General features: G+C 34.0%; 1 protein-coding gene across 2 annotated transcripts in view; it reads right to left on the bottom strand.

Moving 5' to 3' along the window:
- Positions 1 to 434: 434 nt before the first annotated feature.
- The window catches only part of PIK3CA (phosphatidylinositol-4,5-bisphosphate 3-kinase catalytic subunit alpha), an 81,794-nt gene continuing 66,068 nt past the window's right edge, over positions 435 to 16,160 (bottom strand). The window contains exons 15-21 of one of the 2 annotated variants that reach the window (XM_027587802.2): positions 14,619 to 14,725; positions 13,981 to 14,102; positions 13,089 to 13,167; positions 9,349 to 9,519; positions 8,678 to 8,795; positions 8,418 to 8,569; positions 435 to 7,600 (exon numbers count right to left, since the gene is read on the bottom strand). In XM_027587802.2, coding sequence (XP_027443603.1) covers positions 7,330 to 7,600; positions 8,418 to 8,569; positions 8,678 to 8,795; positions 9,349 to 9,519; positions 13,089 to 13,167; positions 13,981 to 14,102; positions 14,619 to 14,725 — 1,020 coding nt within the window. In that variant the 3' untranslated portion in view covers positions 435 to 7,329. The remainder of the gene's footprint in view (positions 7,601 to 8,417; positions 8,570 to 8,677; positions 8,796 to 9,348; positions 9,520 to 13,088; positions 13,168 to 13,980; positions 14,103 to 14,618; positions 14,726 to 16,160) is intronic. The other variant, XM_027587803.2, reaches the window with a different exon arrangement.

Below are 16,160 nucleotides of genomic sequence, written 5' to 3'. Positions count from 1 at the left end.
GCCATTTGCAATGACGTGGACAAACCCAGAGGGCATTATGCTAAGTAAGTCAGACACAGAAAGAAAAAAACCTGCATTTCACTTATATGTGGAATCCAAAAATGTCAAAGACATAGAAGCGGAGTAGGATGGTGATTATTGGTCTTGGGGAAATGGGGAGATAATTAAAGTGTACAGACTTTGTTATAAGATGAGTAAGTCTAGAGATCTCAAGTGCAGCATGAAGACGATGGCAATACTACTATCTTGAGTACTGGAAATTTGCTACGAAAGTAGATTTCAGGTGGTCTCATCACACAGATATACACATACAAAAGGTAACTAGGTGAGGAGATGACACATTGATTAGCTTGACTATAATTATTCACATGAATATCAAATCATACCATACATCTTAAATATATACAATTCTTATTAAAAAATAAAATTCAGTCAGCCTTGGTACCTTTCATTGGACAGCTGGTTATAGGGGCTAGTGTAGGGAGCTGGAGAAGAGGATTCCTTCCCACCTTCTCTTGGCTAAATATAATATACATTTAAGGTCCAGAACATGCCGTTTAAGAGGTTGCAGTAAATTATTTTGTATACCAAAGACTTTCCTGAAATAAAATAGATGTATGCATACATATTTTAAATCATTTTGCAAATTGAGAGTCTATAGATTACTTAAGGGCACATCTTAGTCCATTTCTTAGTTTGATAAGCATCTAACAACATGCAATTCTTGGGATTTTTCTAACAAATTCAAAACCACTGATTTAAAACCTAAAAAGTGAAAGTGTGAAACTTAAAAGTGTTTCAATTACTACAGTTTTCCACTCACAGAGTGCGGCTACTTGGTTCATCCCCTAATCTCATCTCAGGAAAGAGAGAGATTACGCTTGGAGAAGAAAGTCAATTTAGAACAATGTTAACTTAAAGTCACGCAAACCATTTGGCAAAGAAACAAAATTTAAGCTATTACTTGCTGTTAATTGCTTAGAAGTACAAAGTATCAATGCCCACATGTATTACTGGTCCAAGAAAAGCCCAGACTCCCCTTTTGCAAGGTTTATGATAACTGAAAGCAAAACCAGTTTGCTTCTAGCCTAATCTCACTTACAGGTTCTGGTCTTGAACTGACTTCTGTCTGCATATAGACATACACATTCATACGTTTATGTGTATACATATATATTTGCTTGTAATACAAACACATAATTCCTTATGCTTAAAGGAAGTTAAAATTCCAACAGATATTTCTCTCAATATTCATCACTTTACTGGGGTAGAAAAATTGGCTTTTAAGGCATAATAGTTTCAGGTTTTCAATCAACTATTCTTAGTCATTATTGGTAAGAACTCAAGTTCAGCTAAATTCTGATTATTAGCAACACTGATTTGCTTTTAAGTATTCAAAAAAAGGCAAAATATAATTATCACATTTTTTTGGTTTAAAATACATAGTACACTAAGGATTGTTTGGACACAAGTCATTTTTTTCTTTTTCTTTTTTTAATAAACAGCGTGAGGTTACAGACTGCAAAGTTAAAAGAAAAGCAGACATTGACAGTTTCTGATGAGCACAAACAGTAAGTGCAGTCACAGGCCAAACTTCTTGCTAGGAACAGCAAGACTGGGAAGCGGTCTTAAATTTAGTGACACTGTATTATTCTATATTCTCAGTACAATAACACATGCATCTTGCTGTGTCAAATACTTTTGGGGCCATCATTAAAAGAACATTTAAAAACATTTTTCTCCTAATGAATGCATTATACCATAGGACTTCAATTCATAGAATGACAAAATAGAGAAATAGATTTGCTACAATAAAAGGGGCCAAAAAAGGGTGGTGGGGGCTTCTTCTGGAAGCTTCCAAAGTCAACATTTTATGTGTTACTAGTCTTCTTTTGGTAGTGCCACATTCCCCAAGATATTAAAGTGTTAGGTTCCAAAAGGATATATTCTTTTAGATTTTATTCAACCCAATTAAGCCCGAGGACTAAGTCACATTGAAGCTATTAATTGTATTTGAAACAGGTTCCATAGCCAAAAACATTTCTAGAAACCACATGAAGTCCAAGCTCTCCAACCACTCTTTGGAACAAAAATTAAAACTGATAAGGGGCTTTTTCTTATGAAACTGATAGATCATGACTACATTTGGAAATTCATACTAGAATTAAGTTTAGTCTTATTAAAGATATTTTGAGAAAATATAAAACAATGAAAGTTTTCTGCCTCCTTGCTTACTCAGAAGGAGGAACAAAAATAAGAATCACCTAAAAATATACATGGCTCTTAGCATAACCACAAAATTATTGTAGTGACAGATTAAATAAGGTTTCAGATAGATTTATAGACTTAACTGGCTTACAAAATGCATTAAAAAAAACCTTTCCATACTTACCAACATGAAGAATGGAGTCTACTGCTGGTAGTGAAAATCAGTTACCTAAACTACACTAAACGTACAATGGACTGATTCCCCCCCAACCCCCCCACCCCCTACTAAAACTCGTATGTAGTTGTGTAAAAATTAAGTCAGAAAATTTCCTTATGGCTCGTAACTGTCACTTTATGCTAACTAGCATGGCTGTAATATTAACATGTCTAAAACTAAGGAAAAGGAATGGCGCTTCATGAATAAAAAGGAAGTGTGAAACCTTAATCAAGTGGAATACTCGGATGAAATAAGCTTATTTAAAAACTAACATCCCAACTTGGGAAACTCCTAATGAGTTCTAAACACTTTTGAACTTTAGAACCTGATGTTTACACCTTTTATAAAAGATGCCTCTTGACTAGGGCTAGCAAGCAGTGTGTACACAAATAGAAATGTGTGCAAATATACACACACTAATTTCACTAATAATAAAGAAAAGAGAACACAACTAATTTCGAATGCCGAATTCAAGAACCTAGTACCATAAGCCTCCTGGCGCTATAGCCTTTTCCATGGCTGGAGCAATGATTAAATTTTAACTGAAAATTTTTCTCAAGTCTCCAGTGCCATTAAAAATAAGGCATGCCAACTCTTGACTTTTTATAAGTCTAAACTACAGTGCTCTGGAAATTTCTGTAACATAAGAGCCTGAAGCACTGAATTGTGACTCATTTTTTTTTCTTATTAACCTTCTGAGGTAGAGTTACCAATCCAATTTTATCAGGACCATAGTTATCTTGAGCTAAACCCCATAATCTTTTCAGAAAGTGAAAGTAACTTTTGAAAGAAAAGAAAAAAAGGCTTCCCAGGCCATGGCACATAAAATACACTTATAATTTTAATGTAATAATTAAAAAATAAAAATGGTTTGTGTTTATATTTTAAAAAAACAGCCCAGCTGTATTACTCTGTCACCAAGAATTGCTATCTGAGGATCCCGTCAGTGCTGAGTTTTATAGTTCAGCCTTCACAATCCCATCCCTGATGAACAGTTAGTTCCCTCATGGTATGCACAATATACTCACAACTTTCGGCCTTCTCTTAGAAGGCTCCATCTAAGGCTTCCCTTAGAAGTGCCCCTTCTGAGCAGGATGGATATGAAGAATGTGATTCATTCAAACAACTCCTCCCTGTTCTACTCCCTCCTTCAACATTCCCCTCTTCTCAAAAACATCTGAAGTATGAAGTTGTTTTTAAATAGTAGAAGCACCACAATCCATTAACACCACATATGGTCTTTAAACTGAAATATTTTAGGGATGTCTTGGACATCAAAATTGATTTCAAGGTGGATTCTGAGTGTGTGGGTCCAGCCCAGGTCTGCAGTTTGTGCAGACACAAACAAAAGAAAGTTAAAACATTCAGAAAAAGGTAACCTGCTGGCTTAAAAATAATGCTGGAAATCCAATTTTTTCAAAGAGTTGGCAAGCATGGGCTATTGGTCAGAATATGAGTTATATGGATTTACAAAATCATTAAGAAACAAATCCAAGTTTATGTGCTGTGAGATAGGCTGCTCATTTTTTTATAATGCTAAATCTCTCAATTTTTGATGGAAAAAGAATACAGATGGACTGTGTTTTACCTATGTGAAAATCACCAATCCATTGAAAATAAAATCCAAGAGGGTATATACATTCTAATCAAGTCATTGATTATTTTCCTGATTAATAAGAACTACACTTTACACAAAATACTTTATCAGCAGCTGTTTTCATCAAAAAAAACCAATATTCATAGTTTCACAGTTGAAAAAATTACACATTAAAATATTTTACAATTCATTGTATATTCACCAGGTTCCCATTTCCTAAAGGGCTTGTAATATAAAGCAGATTAGAAGGGAAAACCTCAAAATTGATTCCTTTGACACTGAGTTTTACAGAAGACACTAAGAACCACAGAAAGCTTAGGTTCTATCATAAAATAGTGACCAAATTCCATTCTTCTTTAAAAAATCCAATTAGAAACATCTTTTTTAAAAACCAAATTCTACAATGATTAACAGATTTCAAATTAACAGCAGTCTAAAAATCTTCAAAATAAATGATTTTTGTATACTGAGAATATGATAAAAAGTTAAAACATGATTTTCAGATTATATCTTAGTAGAATGTGTTTAAAATTAGGTTTTATTTTCTTTAAACCTACTTGGTTTTTCTTTTTTTCCTCCAAAATAGTCACTGAAGGAACTATTTCTCAGGTGACCAAATGAAACCATAAAGTCAATAGTTACACCACATTCAATGACAAGGATGGTTGGCCACAGGAACTGACCAATCCATGGGAAGTGATAGGACTCTGAAGTACCTGGAAACGGCTTACCACTGACTTGACAGCCTAGTCACCCCATGTAGCATTCAATTTTTGATTCTTTGCCTTCTGAGCACTACCTGACCCCTTTTTCTTATTTCTAATGTTGTTTGCTTAAACTCTGCTTGGATTCTTTTAAAATTTGCTTTGCTTTTAGCTAGATCACTTGATCTACATTCTTTGTAAAATTTGTCTACACCTCTTCAAATAGAATCAACTTGGTTGTAATAACTGTTGAAAATAAATGTAAAGGATAAATAAGCTATGTGGCTGTGTTTTAATCGTGGAGAGGTCTCAGGGGAAGAGGACTAGCTGGACTGATGTGAGACATGCAAAAATCATGTAAATTTTGTGCAAGGAAGCTCGAAGCTTTTTTGGCACTCGGGTAAATGCTGTTCTCTCTTAAATCTTCAGTTTCCACCATCAGAGTTTCAGATTTGTACCATTTCATTAAGTTTTCCTGTAATTAATCCCTGATATAGAAAAGACTGGGATGTTAGTATGTATTAACTGAATATATCTAAAAGGCACAAAATGTTAAAGAAGTTTTAATAAGTTATGAAATCTACATCTGCAAAAGAATCTATTTGGCTTCCTGCTTAAAATGGGAGTTTAAATTCTTAACTATTCCAAGACAGTTTACAGAAATAAGTTCCCTAAATCTTCAAATTTATTTTTCTCGTTGGCAATATTATATACATGCTTTAGTGAAGTACCTAAGTCTCCAATAATTAGGCCCTTTAAGGGCTCTAAAATAGCCAAATATTAAGAGTATTTGTATTAGAGTCCCTTGTTTACTATTCAAGACTTCTATTATAGGTAACTGATTTCATAAATGAATATCGTTTAAGTGATGCTGTCTAGAGTATATAATGTGCACTTTTTATAGAGTTTTGTAGTCCAATAGTATGCCTAATCTAGAAAACTGTCAGTAAATTATTGCACTTTTTCTGGTGTGGCACCTGGACATTTGCTAAAGCTACTTCCTAGGGCATTAATCATTCATTTCAAATACTGAGTAAAATATCAGATTCTAGAGTGATGACTAGCATTAGCCCCTACACCTTGGGTTAATGTTTTCCAAAGTGTTTAAGAATGTATCCTGCACTCAAATGCAATTTAATAAAGTTGGACAGTGAGCCCTAATAGCTTGGAAATGGGACATGATCTTAAAATGGTTTAAGGTCCTACTTTTATTATCCAGATATTGCATAAATAGCCTAAAAAGGTAAAAAGTTCATGGTTTCTATTCCCCCATACTATAAAGTATTATTCATGAGCATACCTTGGTAGAAGGGTTGAAGCAATCAGGAAGATACTCTATATTGTGTTAATTTTGGTAACTAGTTTCCTGACTGAGGCATTATCGACTATAAAAGAAGATGGAAAATGGGGGAGTCATATGAAAACAGAAAGAAATAAAACGAAAGAGGATGAACTTTAATCTGTTTTCCTTATGCAGTTATACACTAGTCACTGGTATAAATGGGATAGTGCCTGAGCCTCACCCACAGACCAAGAGGAAAGCTGACCATGCTGCTACGAACAATAAAAAATTTGGGGTGCAAAACAATGCATGACTATGGGACAGATCATGTAAATAAAGAATATATATTAATGATAGTTTCTATAATATAAATAGCCTTTAATAAAAAAAATAATCTTTTTAATAACATTAATACTCACTTCTATTTTCTGGAAACATGCATGAAAAATGTATTCAATTCAATTGCAAAAGGAGAAAAAAAAAAATCAACCTACGGTGAATACTGTACAATTCTGGAGCAAGAACTAGTCCTGCTCATTCTTTCTCTCTGATGATTATTGTACTTTGTGGGAGCCCAGAATTCCTCTGGGAAAGAAGAATCAGATTCTTGTAAATACTGCCCAAAAACACCACCTTATAACAGGTCTCATTTGTGACTGCTTCCAAAACTTTGCAGATAAGACCCCAAAGCATCAAAAGGTTTGATTTATTAAAAAGGAAAAGTCTCTGGTGAAATCTCAAGAGTCCCTTCCACCCCAAGCATTTTTTCTTCATTAAACAAGGAGTCAAAAAACCCACTTCAAACTATAAATTGAACAGCAATGGAAAAATAAGAAATCTTCATTGTTTTCTAATCTCAATGTAATTTAACACCAAACTTCAGTTTCCTTGGACCTAATGCAATAATAGACTTTGTTGTGTCCACAATTTCAAAACATAGAACATTTGCAAGACAAAAAAAGAACATCATTCTTTTTCCTTCTCCATCATTTCTATATATTTTGGGGTTTTTTTGTTTTGTTTTCTTTTTTAAAAAAAGATACAAACAATCTTCAAAGTTTACCTTTTTGGACTTAAGGCATAACATGAAATTGCGCATTATTCTAAAGCTTAATTTTGAAATGAACTAGTTTAGTGCTCTCAAACCCTGTTTGCGTTTACATTATTTAAATTATATAGTATTTTATTTCTGTTCTTGTGTAAATTCTAATGCTGTTCATGGATTGTGCAATTCCTATGCAATCAGTCTTTGCCTGTTGACAGTTATTAACAGTGCAGTACAGAATCCAGATAATGAGCTTTCGGTTTCTCAGTTATCATTTCAGTTCAAAGCATGCTGCTTAATTGTGTGGAAGATCCAATCCATTTTTGTTGTCCAGCCACCATGATGTGCATCATTCATTTGTTTCATGAAATATTCCAAAGCCTCTTGTTCAGTTTTATCTAAAGCTAGGGTCTTTCGAATGTATGCGATATCATCAAAAGATTGTAGTTCTGGCATTCCAGAGCCAAGCATCATTGAGAAAAGATTTATGAAGAGATTGGCATGCTGCCGAATAGCTAGATAAGCCTTGTAACACATCTCCTGAAACCTATAAGTAACAAGAATAGTTTGATCAGTATGGAGCAAATGGGGTTAGTACCTTCAGGTCTCTGCTCAAATGTCACATCATTAGAGAGGCCTTCTTGGGCAAACCTATAAAAAACAGCCTTCCTCTCCCACTTCCCTTACCAACACTTTCTGTTCTCTTTACCCCATGCTAGAATGTAAACTCCGTTAGTCCATAAGGATTCCGTTTACTTCTTTATCACCAGCACCTTAGGATAATGCCTGGTACGTCAGCAGTTTACTAAGGATTTATTAAATGTAAGAACTGGTCCATACTAAAGCCTTTACGATTTAGGCTAGGGCCAGGACAGAGTTGCAGATAAAATGGAATTTTATACAAGGTTTCTGAAAGTACTTTAGGTTTAAGATAGACTGACTATATACCAGAAAGCAGTCAGAAAAATTATAAATAAATGTGGTAATTACAGCTGATTGATTTCCTCAAATTGCAGGACTAAAAAATATTGTCTTAAGCACTATACATTATTTATCAGTATAGAGAAGGTGCAGTCCAATTATTTAAATAGCAGTAAATAAAAACCTTTAATATATTAAGAAGTCTAAGAATCACTTTCTTAGACCTTAAACCATTTCAGGCCTTCATTAATAAATTGGTTTTTCTTTCCATTTTTCTTCATAGCATTATAAATAAATACAATAAAACAAGAATAAATAAATACATTAAAATGCTCAGGCCAGAATGTTAATAAAACATATTTTAAATTGCTTCAAAAATATCAATTATTTTTGATAAAGCAGCAAGAATTCTGTACTTTGTATTTTTTATTTCTTGAGCTTACCTCTCAAATTCTCTTGTCTTTGTGCATTCTTGGGCTCCTTTACTAATCACTATTAAGAAATCTTGTGTCAAAACAAATGGCACACGTTCCCGTTTATAACCAAATTTTTTCTTCTTGTGATCCAAAAAGTGTCCAAAATCTATATGAAACAGCTTTCAAAAATAAAGAATTATATTATAGCTTGACAAATGCAGAAATACAATATCCTGAATTAATAAATTTAAGAATGTGAAAACATTTTAAAAAGAGAAAGCTATTACTTGTCCATCATCTTTAACCATGATGTTACTATTGTGACGATCTCCAATGCCCAGAATGAAAGTAGCAACACAATAACCAGCACATGAACGTGTGAACAGGTCAATGGCTGCATCATATCTACAAAGAAGAAATAAACACCTGGTGAGTAGTGTGGTAATATAGAGTAATCCAGTCCAAATGGGGAAAAGATGGTCAAAGTCTGTATTGAAGAGTGGCAACAATCACTGACATTAAGATGAGGAAGTATTTCTATCCAAAGATTTGAGGTAGAAAGGACATTTCTGGATATCCCCTGACTAAAGGCGTAAGTCTTATTATGGTGAAAAAATACTGAACGTGTCATGAAAAAAATTTTCTTCTAATCATTTTAACAATGAACCAGAAGTAAATTTTGAAATGTTCAATGTTGACCTTGAAAAAAAATAAGGAGAAAAACACATTTTCGATACCTAAAATTAGATGTATAAAGTTGGGTAGATTAGGGATTCACCAAAATTGTAAGTAATTCTGATCAAACACAAAATCTCAAATATTTCAAAAGGTGGGCATATTTTTTTTCCAAAGTAAGTACAAATGTTTTCTCTGGTCTCAGAGAAATGTACGCAACTATTAAAAGACTCGTCTAACAAAACCTTAGATTGACATAGGAAAAAAAGAGTAACAGACTCACATTTCTCCTTTGTTCTTGTCTTTGAGCCACTGATGCAGTGTGTGGCTGTTGAACTGCAGAGCACCTTTCAGGCCACCTTTGCACTGAATCTGCATAATCGTGTGAGAATTTCGCACCACCTCAATAAGTCCCACACAGTCACCAATTGACAGACAACCATAAGGTAACATTCTGAAAAGGATCAAGACATTTGCAACTAAGTGATGGAATTTTAAAACAACAAATGTTTTAATAGGCTAATACAGGAATATTCTTAATGCAAATTTGTCATGCATGACCTTTATTCCTTTAACTTTCTCTTTTAAAATTAGAAAAATACTAGAAAAATCCTCAAAATTATCTGCCATCATTTGTTATAACCTTCAGCTGAGAAAGCACCTAATTGTATGAAAGAAAAGCACTAAGATTATTGTGGCAATTAAAATTTTATAAACATTTATGACTTAAAAAATATGGGTAAATTTCAGCTTGTTTAGCTGACATCTAAATAATACTTCAGGGCAGCAGTTCTCAAATTTTTGGTCTCAGGACTCCTCTATACTCTTAAAAATTACTGAGATCCCAAAGAGCTTTTATTTATGTGGGTTATATCTACTGATATTAGCAATCAAAATAGAGAAAAAATTAAAGTATTCATTTGAAAATAAACTATTATGTGGTAATATAAATAACATCTTTTATGAGACAAAGAACCTTATATTAAAAAAAATTCTTGGGGTCCCTGGGTGGCTCAGTCGGTTAAGCATTTGACTCCTGGTTTCAGGTCAGGTCATGATCTTGCGGTTGTGGGGCTCCGTGCTCAGCACTGAGTCTGCTTCAGATTCTCTCTCCCTCTTCCTCTGCCCTGCACTCTCTCTCAAATAAATAAAATCTTTACAAAAGAAATTCTTAGTAAGAAGAGTGACACTTTCCCATATTTTCAAATTTCTTTAATGTCTGGCTTCATAGTACTGAACTGGATTCTCATATATACTTCTGTATTCAATTTAATGCAATGTTTTAATTGAAGCATATGAAGAAAATCTGGCTTCGTACCATTATGTAGGTAGAAAAAGGAGGAGTACTGTAATACACTTTTCAGATAATTGTAGGTATTTTTCTTTGATACTATTCCAAAACTTGACAAAATGTAGTTTCTCAAGTTGCAATATGGAATGTGAAACCATATCAATAAACTCGTCAGACAGATTTTAATGTAACATAGTATATCTTGCCTCTGAATGGAACTTTTACCCATATGTGACTTGATCATATCCTGCACTGGTCATTTGGAAGATATTAGTTCACTGAGTTACAAAGATCTTTCAGATGGTGATACTTTTCATTGTACCAACTAAAAAAAATCACAATTGTTAATATTACCACTGATCTCATCAGAAAAGTCTTTACTTTGGGGGAGCTCTTATGCTTATGGTGGTACATACAATTTTTTCCAAATTCTAATTTTTGCTTGAAAGCTCAAATTTGATCTTTGACAACAAATACTGTCAGTTGTTCACCTTGAAGAGATAGGCTCATATCATTCATTTTCAAGAAAATGTCTGCCAAATAGCCATGTCTCATAACGAAAGCTTATCTATTAGTTATTCTTTAAGTAAAAATGGTTCCATGAAAAAAGCAGCTAGTATGGCTTGCAATTCTTTAATAACCCACAAATGCCTTTTCTTGATAAAACCATACTTGGGTATGCAGCAGAAGTGCTATATGGGTACCTCCTATTCATCACCGGGTAGTAAAAAGGACAGGTAGTCAAGGGAGGTGTGAGCAGTTAAACACACAATGAGAAAAACATCCCAACTGGCACAGAAGTACTAAAGTATGGTATTTCTTGCTCTGATGCTCTCCTAAGCTACTGTCTATGCTTTCCATCTTTCTTTTACTTCTTTTTAAAAAAGATTTTATTTATTTATTTGAGAGAGAGATAGTGACAGAGACAGCAAGATAGAGTACAAGCCGGGAGGAGAGGGAGAAGCAGGCTCCCACTGAGCAGGGAGCCCGATGTGGGGCTCGATCCCAGGACCCTGGGATCTGAGCTGAAGCCAGCCACTTAACTGACTGAGCCACCCTCTTTTACTTCTTAAGTCCCTAAAAGAGTAACAGTCTTCACTTATTTTCATTTTCTCAATTCCATGTAGCGTAACTTCTATTGCCTACCACTCTACTGACTCAACTCTTACAGTTAACCATGAATCATCAAATCTAAAGGTTTTTTCATAGTCCTTATGCTCTTACATCCCCTGAAGCACCTGATACTATAAACTGTGAATCTCTTCCCTTTTTTGGGTTCTGTGAATTACTTATTCTGGTCTACCTATCCCTTTGACCATTTCTTTTACAGAATCTTTCCTTCTACCTGCCCTGGTAAATGTAGGAATTTCTTAAGGTTGTACTCCTGCTCATTCTCTCTCACATTTTAATAATGTTGAACATGCTCATAGTTTAAAGAGTCACACAGTCCTATAAGGCTTGTGATATAAACAAAACAAAACAAAACAAAAAAAACAAGCAGAGAATCCAAGTTTTGGCAAGAATAAATAAAAATGCCGTGACTTTCTTACAATAAATTTTTTATTTAAAATCAAACTTTAAATAAAAATTTTTGCTTAAATTCCTTAAGTTAAAAAAATTTAGAAAATATTCTAAGACTTAAAAACTTCTTGAAGATCCAACTTACTTTCCAATGATCTAGCTTAAACTTTAAGTGCTTTTTAACAGTCATTAATTTAAAATTAAATACTGTAATTACCAGAGTTATATAGTTAAATCCTTTACTCTGTCTAGTTCTGCATTCTCTTTTGTTTTATACTTCCCTGGAGGCAGTGGTAGTAATGGGATGTATATCTCTCAGACACAGATAGTTATACCAAAAGAGGAAACTTGATGCGTGTAACACTGTTTTTAAACAGGAAAGCAGAAGGGACTAAGCAAAGAATCAGGAGTTAAAAATTTGAAGTCGATGACCTAATTTTGTGCTTTCGCAAATTACTTGACATGTCCATTTTTTTTTTCTTTGCAACAAGATGATTCTACTATGTGTCACTGATATATTTTTACATACTAGTTACCCTCAATCTTTAATAGGCATACAAATAAGCCCTAATCTGCTCTGCTGGTGCAGCCAGAGTTGACTCCTATGCCCACTTATGGACAAAAATTCTTTTGGAGAGAGTGGCTTTGCTGGAATGACTCTAGACTTGCAAAGAGAAAGAGGGGTACACTGTGAGAAGCAGAAATGACAAGGACAAGATGAAGCATGACCGTAAACTTAGACATAATTGCAGAAGGTTGGGCAGAAACCAACAGAATGGCAAAAGCTTTAAGATGAGTTCTTTTCATAAATTTTGCTGTCAAACTGATTCAAGATTAACAGGCTATATAAAGTTTTAAAATTAGAAAATTTATATTATGAAAGAACCTTTCTTTTAATCTCTTAACTTCTGAATGAAAATAGGGGGCTTTTGTGTCTCCTATGTCCTGTCCTAAAAACTGACACTCCAGACACAGCTGCAGTCTTTGCCAACTTATGAGAAACAGCTCTTCTTGACTAGCGGCATCTCGTAGCTATTCTACGCCAAGGAAGAGGAAGACAAATGAAAGTAGTGTAATCAACTAGTATTAATTACTACTCCCTACATTTCTTCATAGATACATGCCCCTTTATGCTTTATAACTGATGTTTACTAATAGTTTACTTTTTCAGGATAACTTTCAACATATATATTGCCTTACTGGTTACCTACCGAAGGTCAAGACCTTGATTTTGCCAGATATTTTCCATAATGCGAATTATTTGAAGTGTTAGCATATCTTGCCGTAAATCTGCAATTCAAATAATATGTATCACCACTTAATGCCATAAATGCAAACCTGGGTGTTAGGTCATCACGTTGCTTTCAAACAGAAAATAAATACAGCTAAATTTACTTTTCAAATTAATCTGTAAAGAAGCAGTATTTTGATTCTCTAGCCCATTTCTAAGGTATCTGCATAAACCCATCTATATAACAATGTAGGATAAGCTAGCATGTATTTCATAAAAATTTTATATTTAAACATTTAAAGTACTTATTTTTTTGAATCCTTAAATTTGAACCTGATATCGGGGTTAACAGAATTCAGTGCTGAAATGTCATTTCCCAATGGAAACCCATCCATGATCCTCCCATTGCTTCCTGCCACAGCTTGTTTTCCCAGTACATTAGGACCTTCTTTTATATGATTTCTTAGGAGACTACACCTTTCTTTTGTATCGTATTGTAATTTTATTTTTGTAATTATTTGTTTAATATCTCTCTTCTCCCTGCTAGACTGTAAACAGGGACTCTGTTTTATTCTTACAATTTGATGGCCTAGCACATCAAGTATTTATGGAATGAATGGATATTCACACAGCTAAGTAAATAATAGTTAGAAACTTATTTCAGGCCTTTTGATTCTCAATTTAGTACTTCTTTTCTTTTTAATAATTACATATACATTTTCTAGAGGTTAAGACATCCGTTTAATATTATATATTTTACCACATGCATATTCCTTAAATAGCTTTCAATAGTCTTCGTGATTCATAAATATCCTGTGTATAAAAAGACAGCTAAATTCATGCATCATAAGTTCATTAATACTCTTCCTTACCATCCCCATTTTTAAAGATGATCTCATTGTTCTGAAAGAGTAACTCTGACATGATGTCTGGGTTCTCCCAATTCAACCACAGTGGCCTTTTTGCAGAGGACATAATTCGACACTCTTCAAGCCTTTAAAATAGTTAAACACTTTACTAGGCACCTTACTTTTTAAATTCTTTTTACCCTCAAATTTATTTTAAAATACACAGACAATATAGTTTTTTGGTGTTATAAAAAGTTAAAACTTTCTCAATTTCATTTATGAATTCATTTCTAAGGGAGTATAAAAAATAAATATTAAGCTTAAAACTTTCTTATATAATGTAGCATATGAATTTTCAACAAATGTAGGGATATGCCATTCGTTTTACAGACATTACATTTCATTTTTGAAATGAAACCAAAAATTCTGGCCAGAGAAGTTTTAAACTCTATTATTAAAGTAGTAAAAACTCATTCTGACTAAATGCAGTTCTGAACTTAAGAAATCTGAACAACTTATTTTGCAAGGTAGGACAATGGCAGAGGGAAGCATATATAATTGAACATTCTAATTATAATGGACATTTTAACTTTTCTTAAGATTTTCTCCAGGAAGGGTGCTTGTTTAAATATATCAATAAAACTTCCAATAAGGTTCATTACCTGAGATTTCCTAGTTGATGAGCAGGATTTAGAGGAGATAGGAAACCTTGTAGAGCATCCATGAAATCTGGTCGCCGCATCTGCTCAACTAAAAACTTCATCTGTACCTGATAAATGAGCATAATCATGTTTAAAAACTGATTTCGTGAAAGGTGAAACTAGCTGCTAATCTCTGTTATATGTTGGAACCTCAGTATTGTATAGTGTATGAATCCGTATCCTGTATCCTGATTAGAAAGGTTTCTCAGACACAGAGCAACACACCACAGGCAGTGGCAGGAGGGGCAGCTGTGTCCTGTCCTGTAAGAACTCTGCACGCTGACACAGGCAATGTTTTGGCTCTAGAGCCGGGCTTGGTCAATGACGGCAGTTTTTGTAAATCAAACTGCACTGGATAGAGCCATGCCCATTCATTTAGATACTGGCTGCTTTCACACTAGAATAGCAGAGTTGAGTAGTTACAACAGAGGCTGCATGGCCTGTGAAGTCTAAAATATTTACTATCTGGCCTTTCAAGAAAAAGTTTGCTGACCTTTGTTATAGAAGAAAAACTATGGAGATACGAGGTTAGCTTAGTAACTTTACTTTTAAGCTTTGCTTTAGAAAACACCATATTCATTTTCTCTCTGTTGGGTTAAAAAAAGTCTAGTGAGGCTAAAGGCAATTGTTTGGAAAAGGACTTATAAAAACATTTGTTACACCGAGTCGCACACTATACTCAGGTTCTGGTATGTATGCAGAAACATCTCTTTAATCAACTGAAACCAGAGCCCAGACTGCTGAGCTGTATCAGGCAATAACTGCCATTTTATTTTAGGAAATCTTCATCTATCTAAGATATAAAAGGTAAGTGGGGGACAAAAGAGGTTAGAAGCTAGGAATTCATAATAAATTAATTTTCATGCTGTAAATTTAGTAATAAAATTTTTTTTTCCTTTTTCACTGTGGCTAAGTGAGTAGCTGGAAAATCTAGTTATCACTGACTAGAGCAGCTCTTGCTCATGTGAAAGGCATTTCTTTTTCTATCACTATCAACCCTAATGTTAGCACACTGCTTCCAATGCTTTATCATTGTTATGATAAAGCATGAAATCACCCAAAGAAACTGTTCTTGTTCCTATGGCATTTTCAGTTCCCTATCACAATCCCATTTAAACCAATAGTAATGTGAATAATGACTTTCACATTCCCAATTAATCCACTGTATCAGAGCCAAGCTGTGATATGAAAATTCCAGTTAAAAGAAATGCCTATACTTGCAAATTTAACTAATATCTAGTTTCTTTTTTCTTATGTTACAACATAAATATAGTAAGTTTTATTCTTTCAAAGCAGTATAATCCCCTCTAGCTCATGATTCCAGCATCAGAAGCAGTATAATAATAATTATTATTATTTTTAAATTTTTTTAAAGAGAGCACGTGTGAGCAGGGGCGGGGGCAGACAGAGAGAGAATCTTAAGCGGGCTCTACGCCCAGCACGGAGCCCAGGGCCAGGCTTGATCTCACGACCCTGAGATCATGACCTGAGCCAAAATCAAGA

This window comes from Zalophus californianus, chromosome 1 (assembly GCF_009762305.2).
Source record: "Zalophus californianus isolate mZalCal1 chromosome 1, mZalCal1.pri.v2, whole genome shotgun sequence".
In the NCBI taxonomy this organism is placed as follows: domain Eukaryota; kingdom Metazoa; phylum Chordata; class Mammalia; order Carnivora; family Otariidae; genus Zalophus; species Zalophus californianus.
The sequence above is the reverse complement of the archived record's forward strand: the minus strand, read 5'-3'. Positions and strand labels throughout refer to the sequence as shown.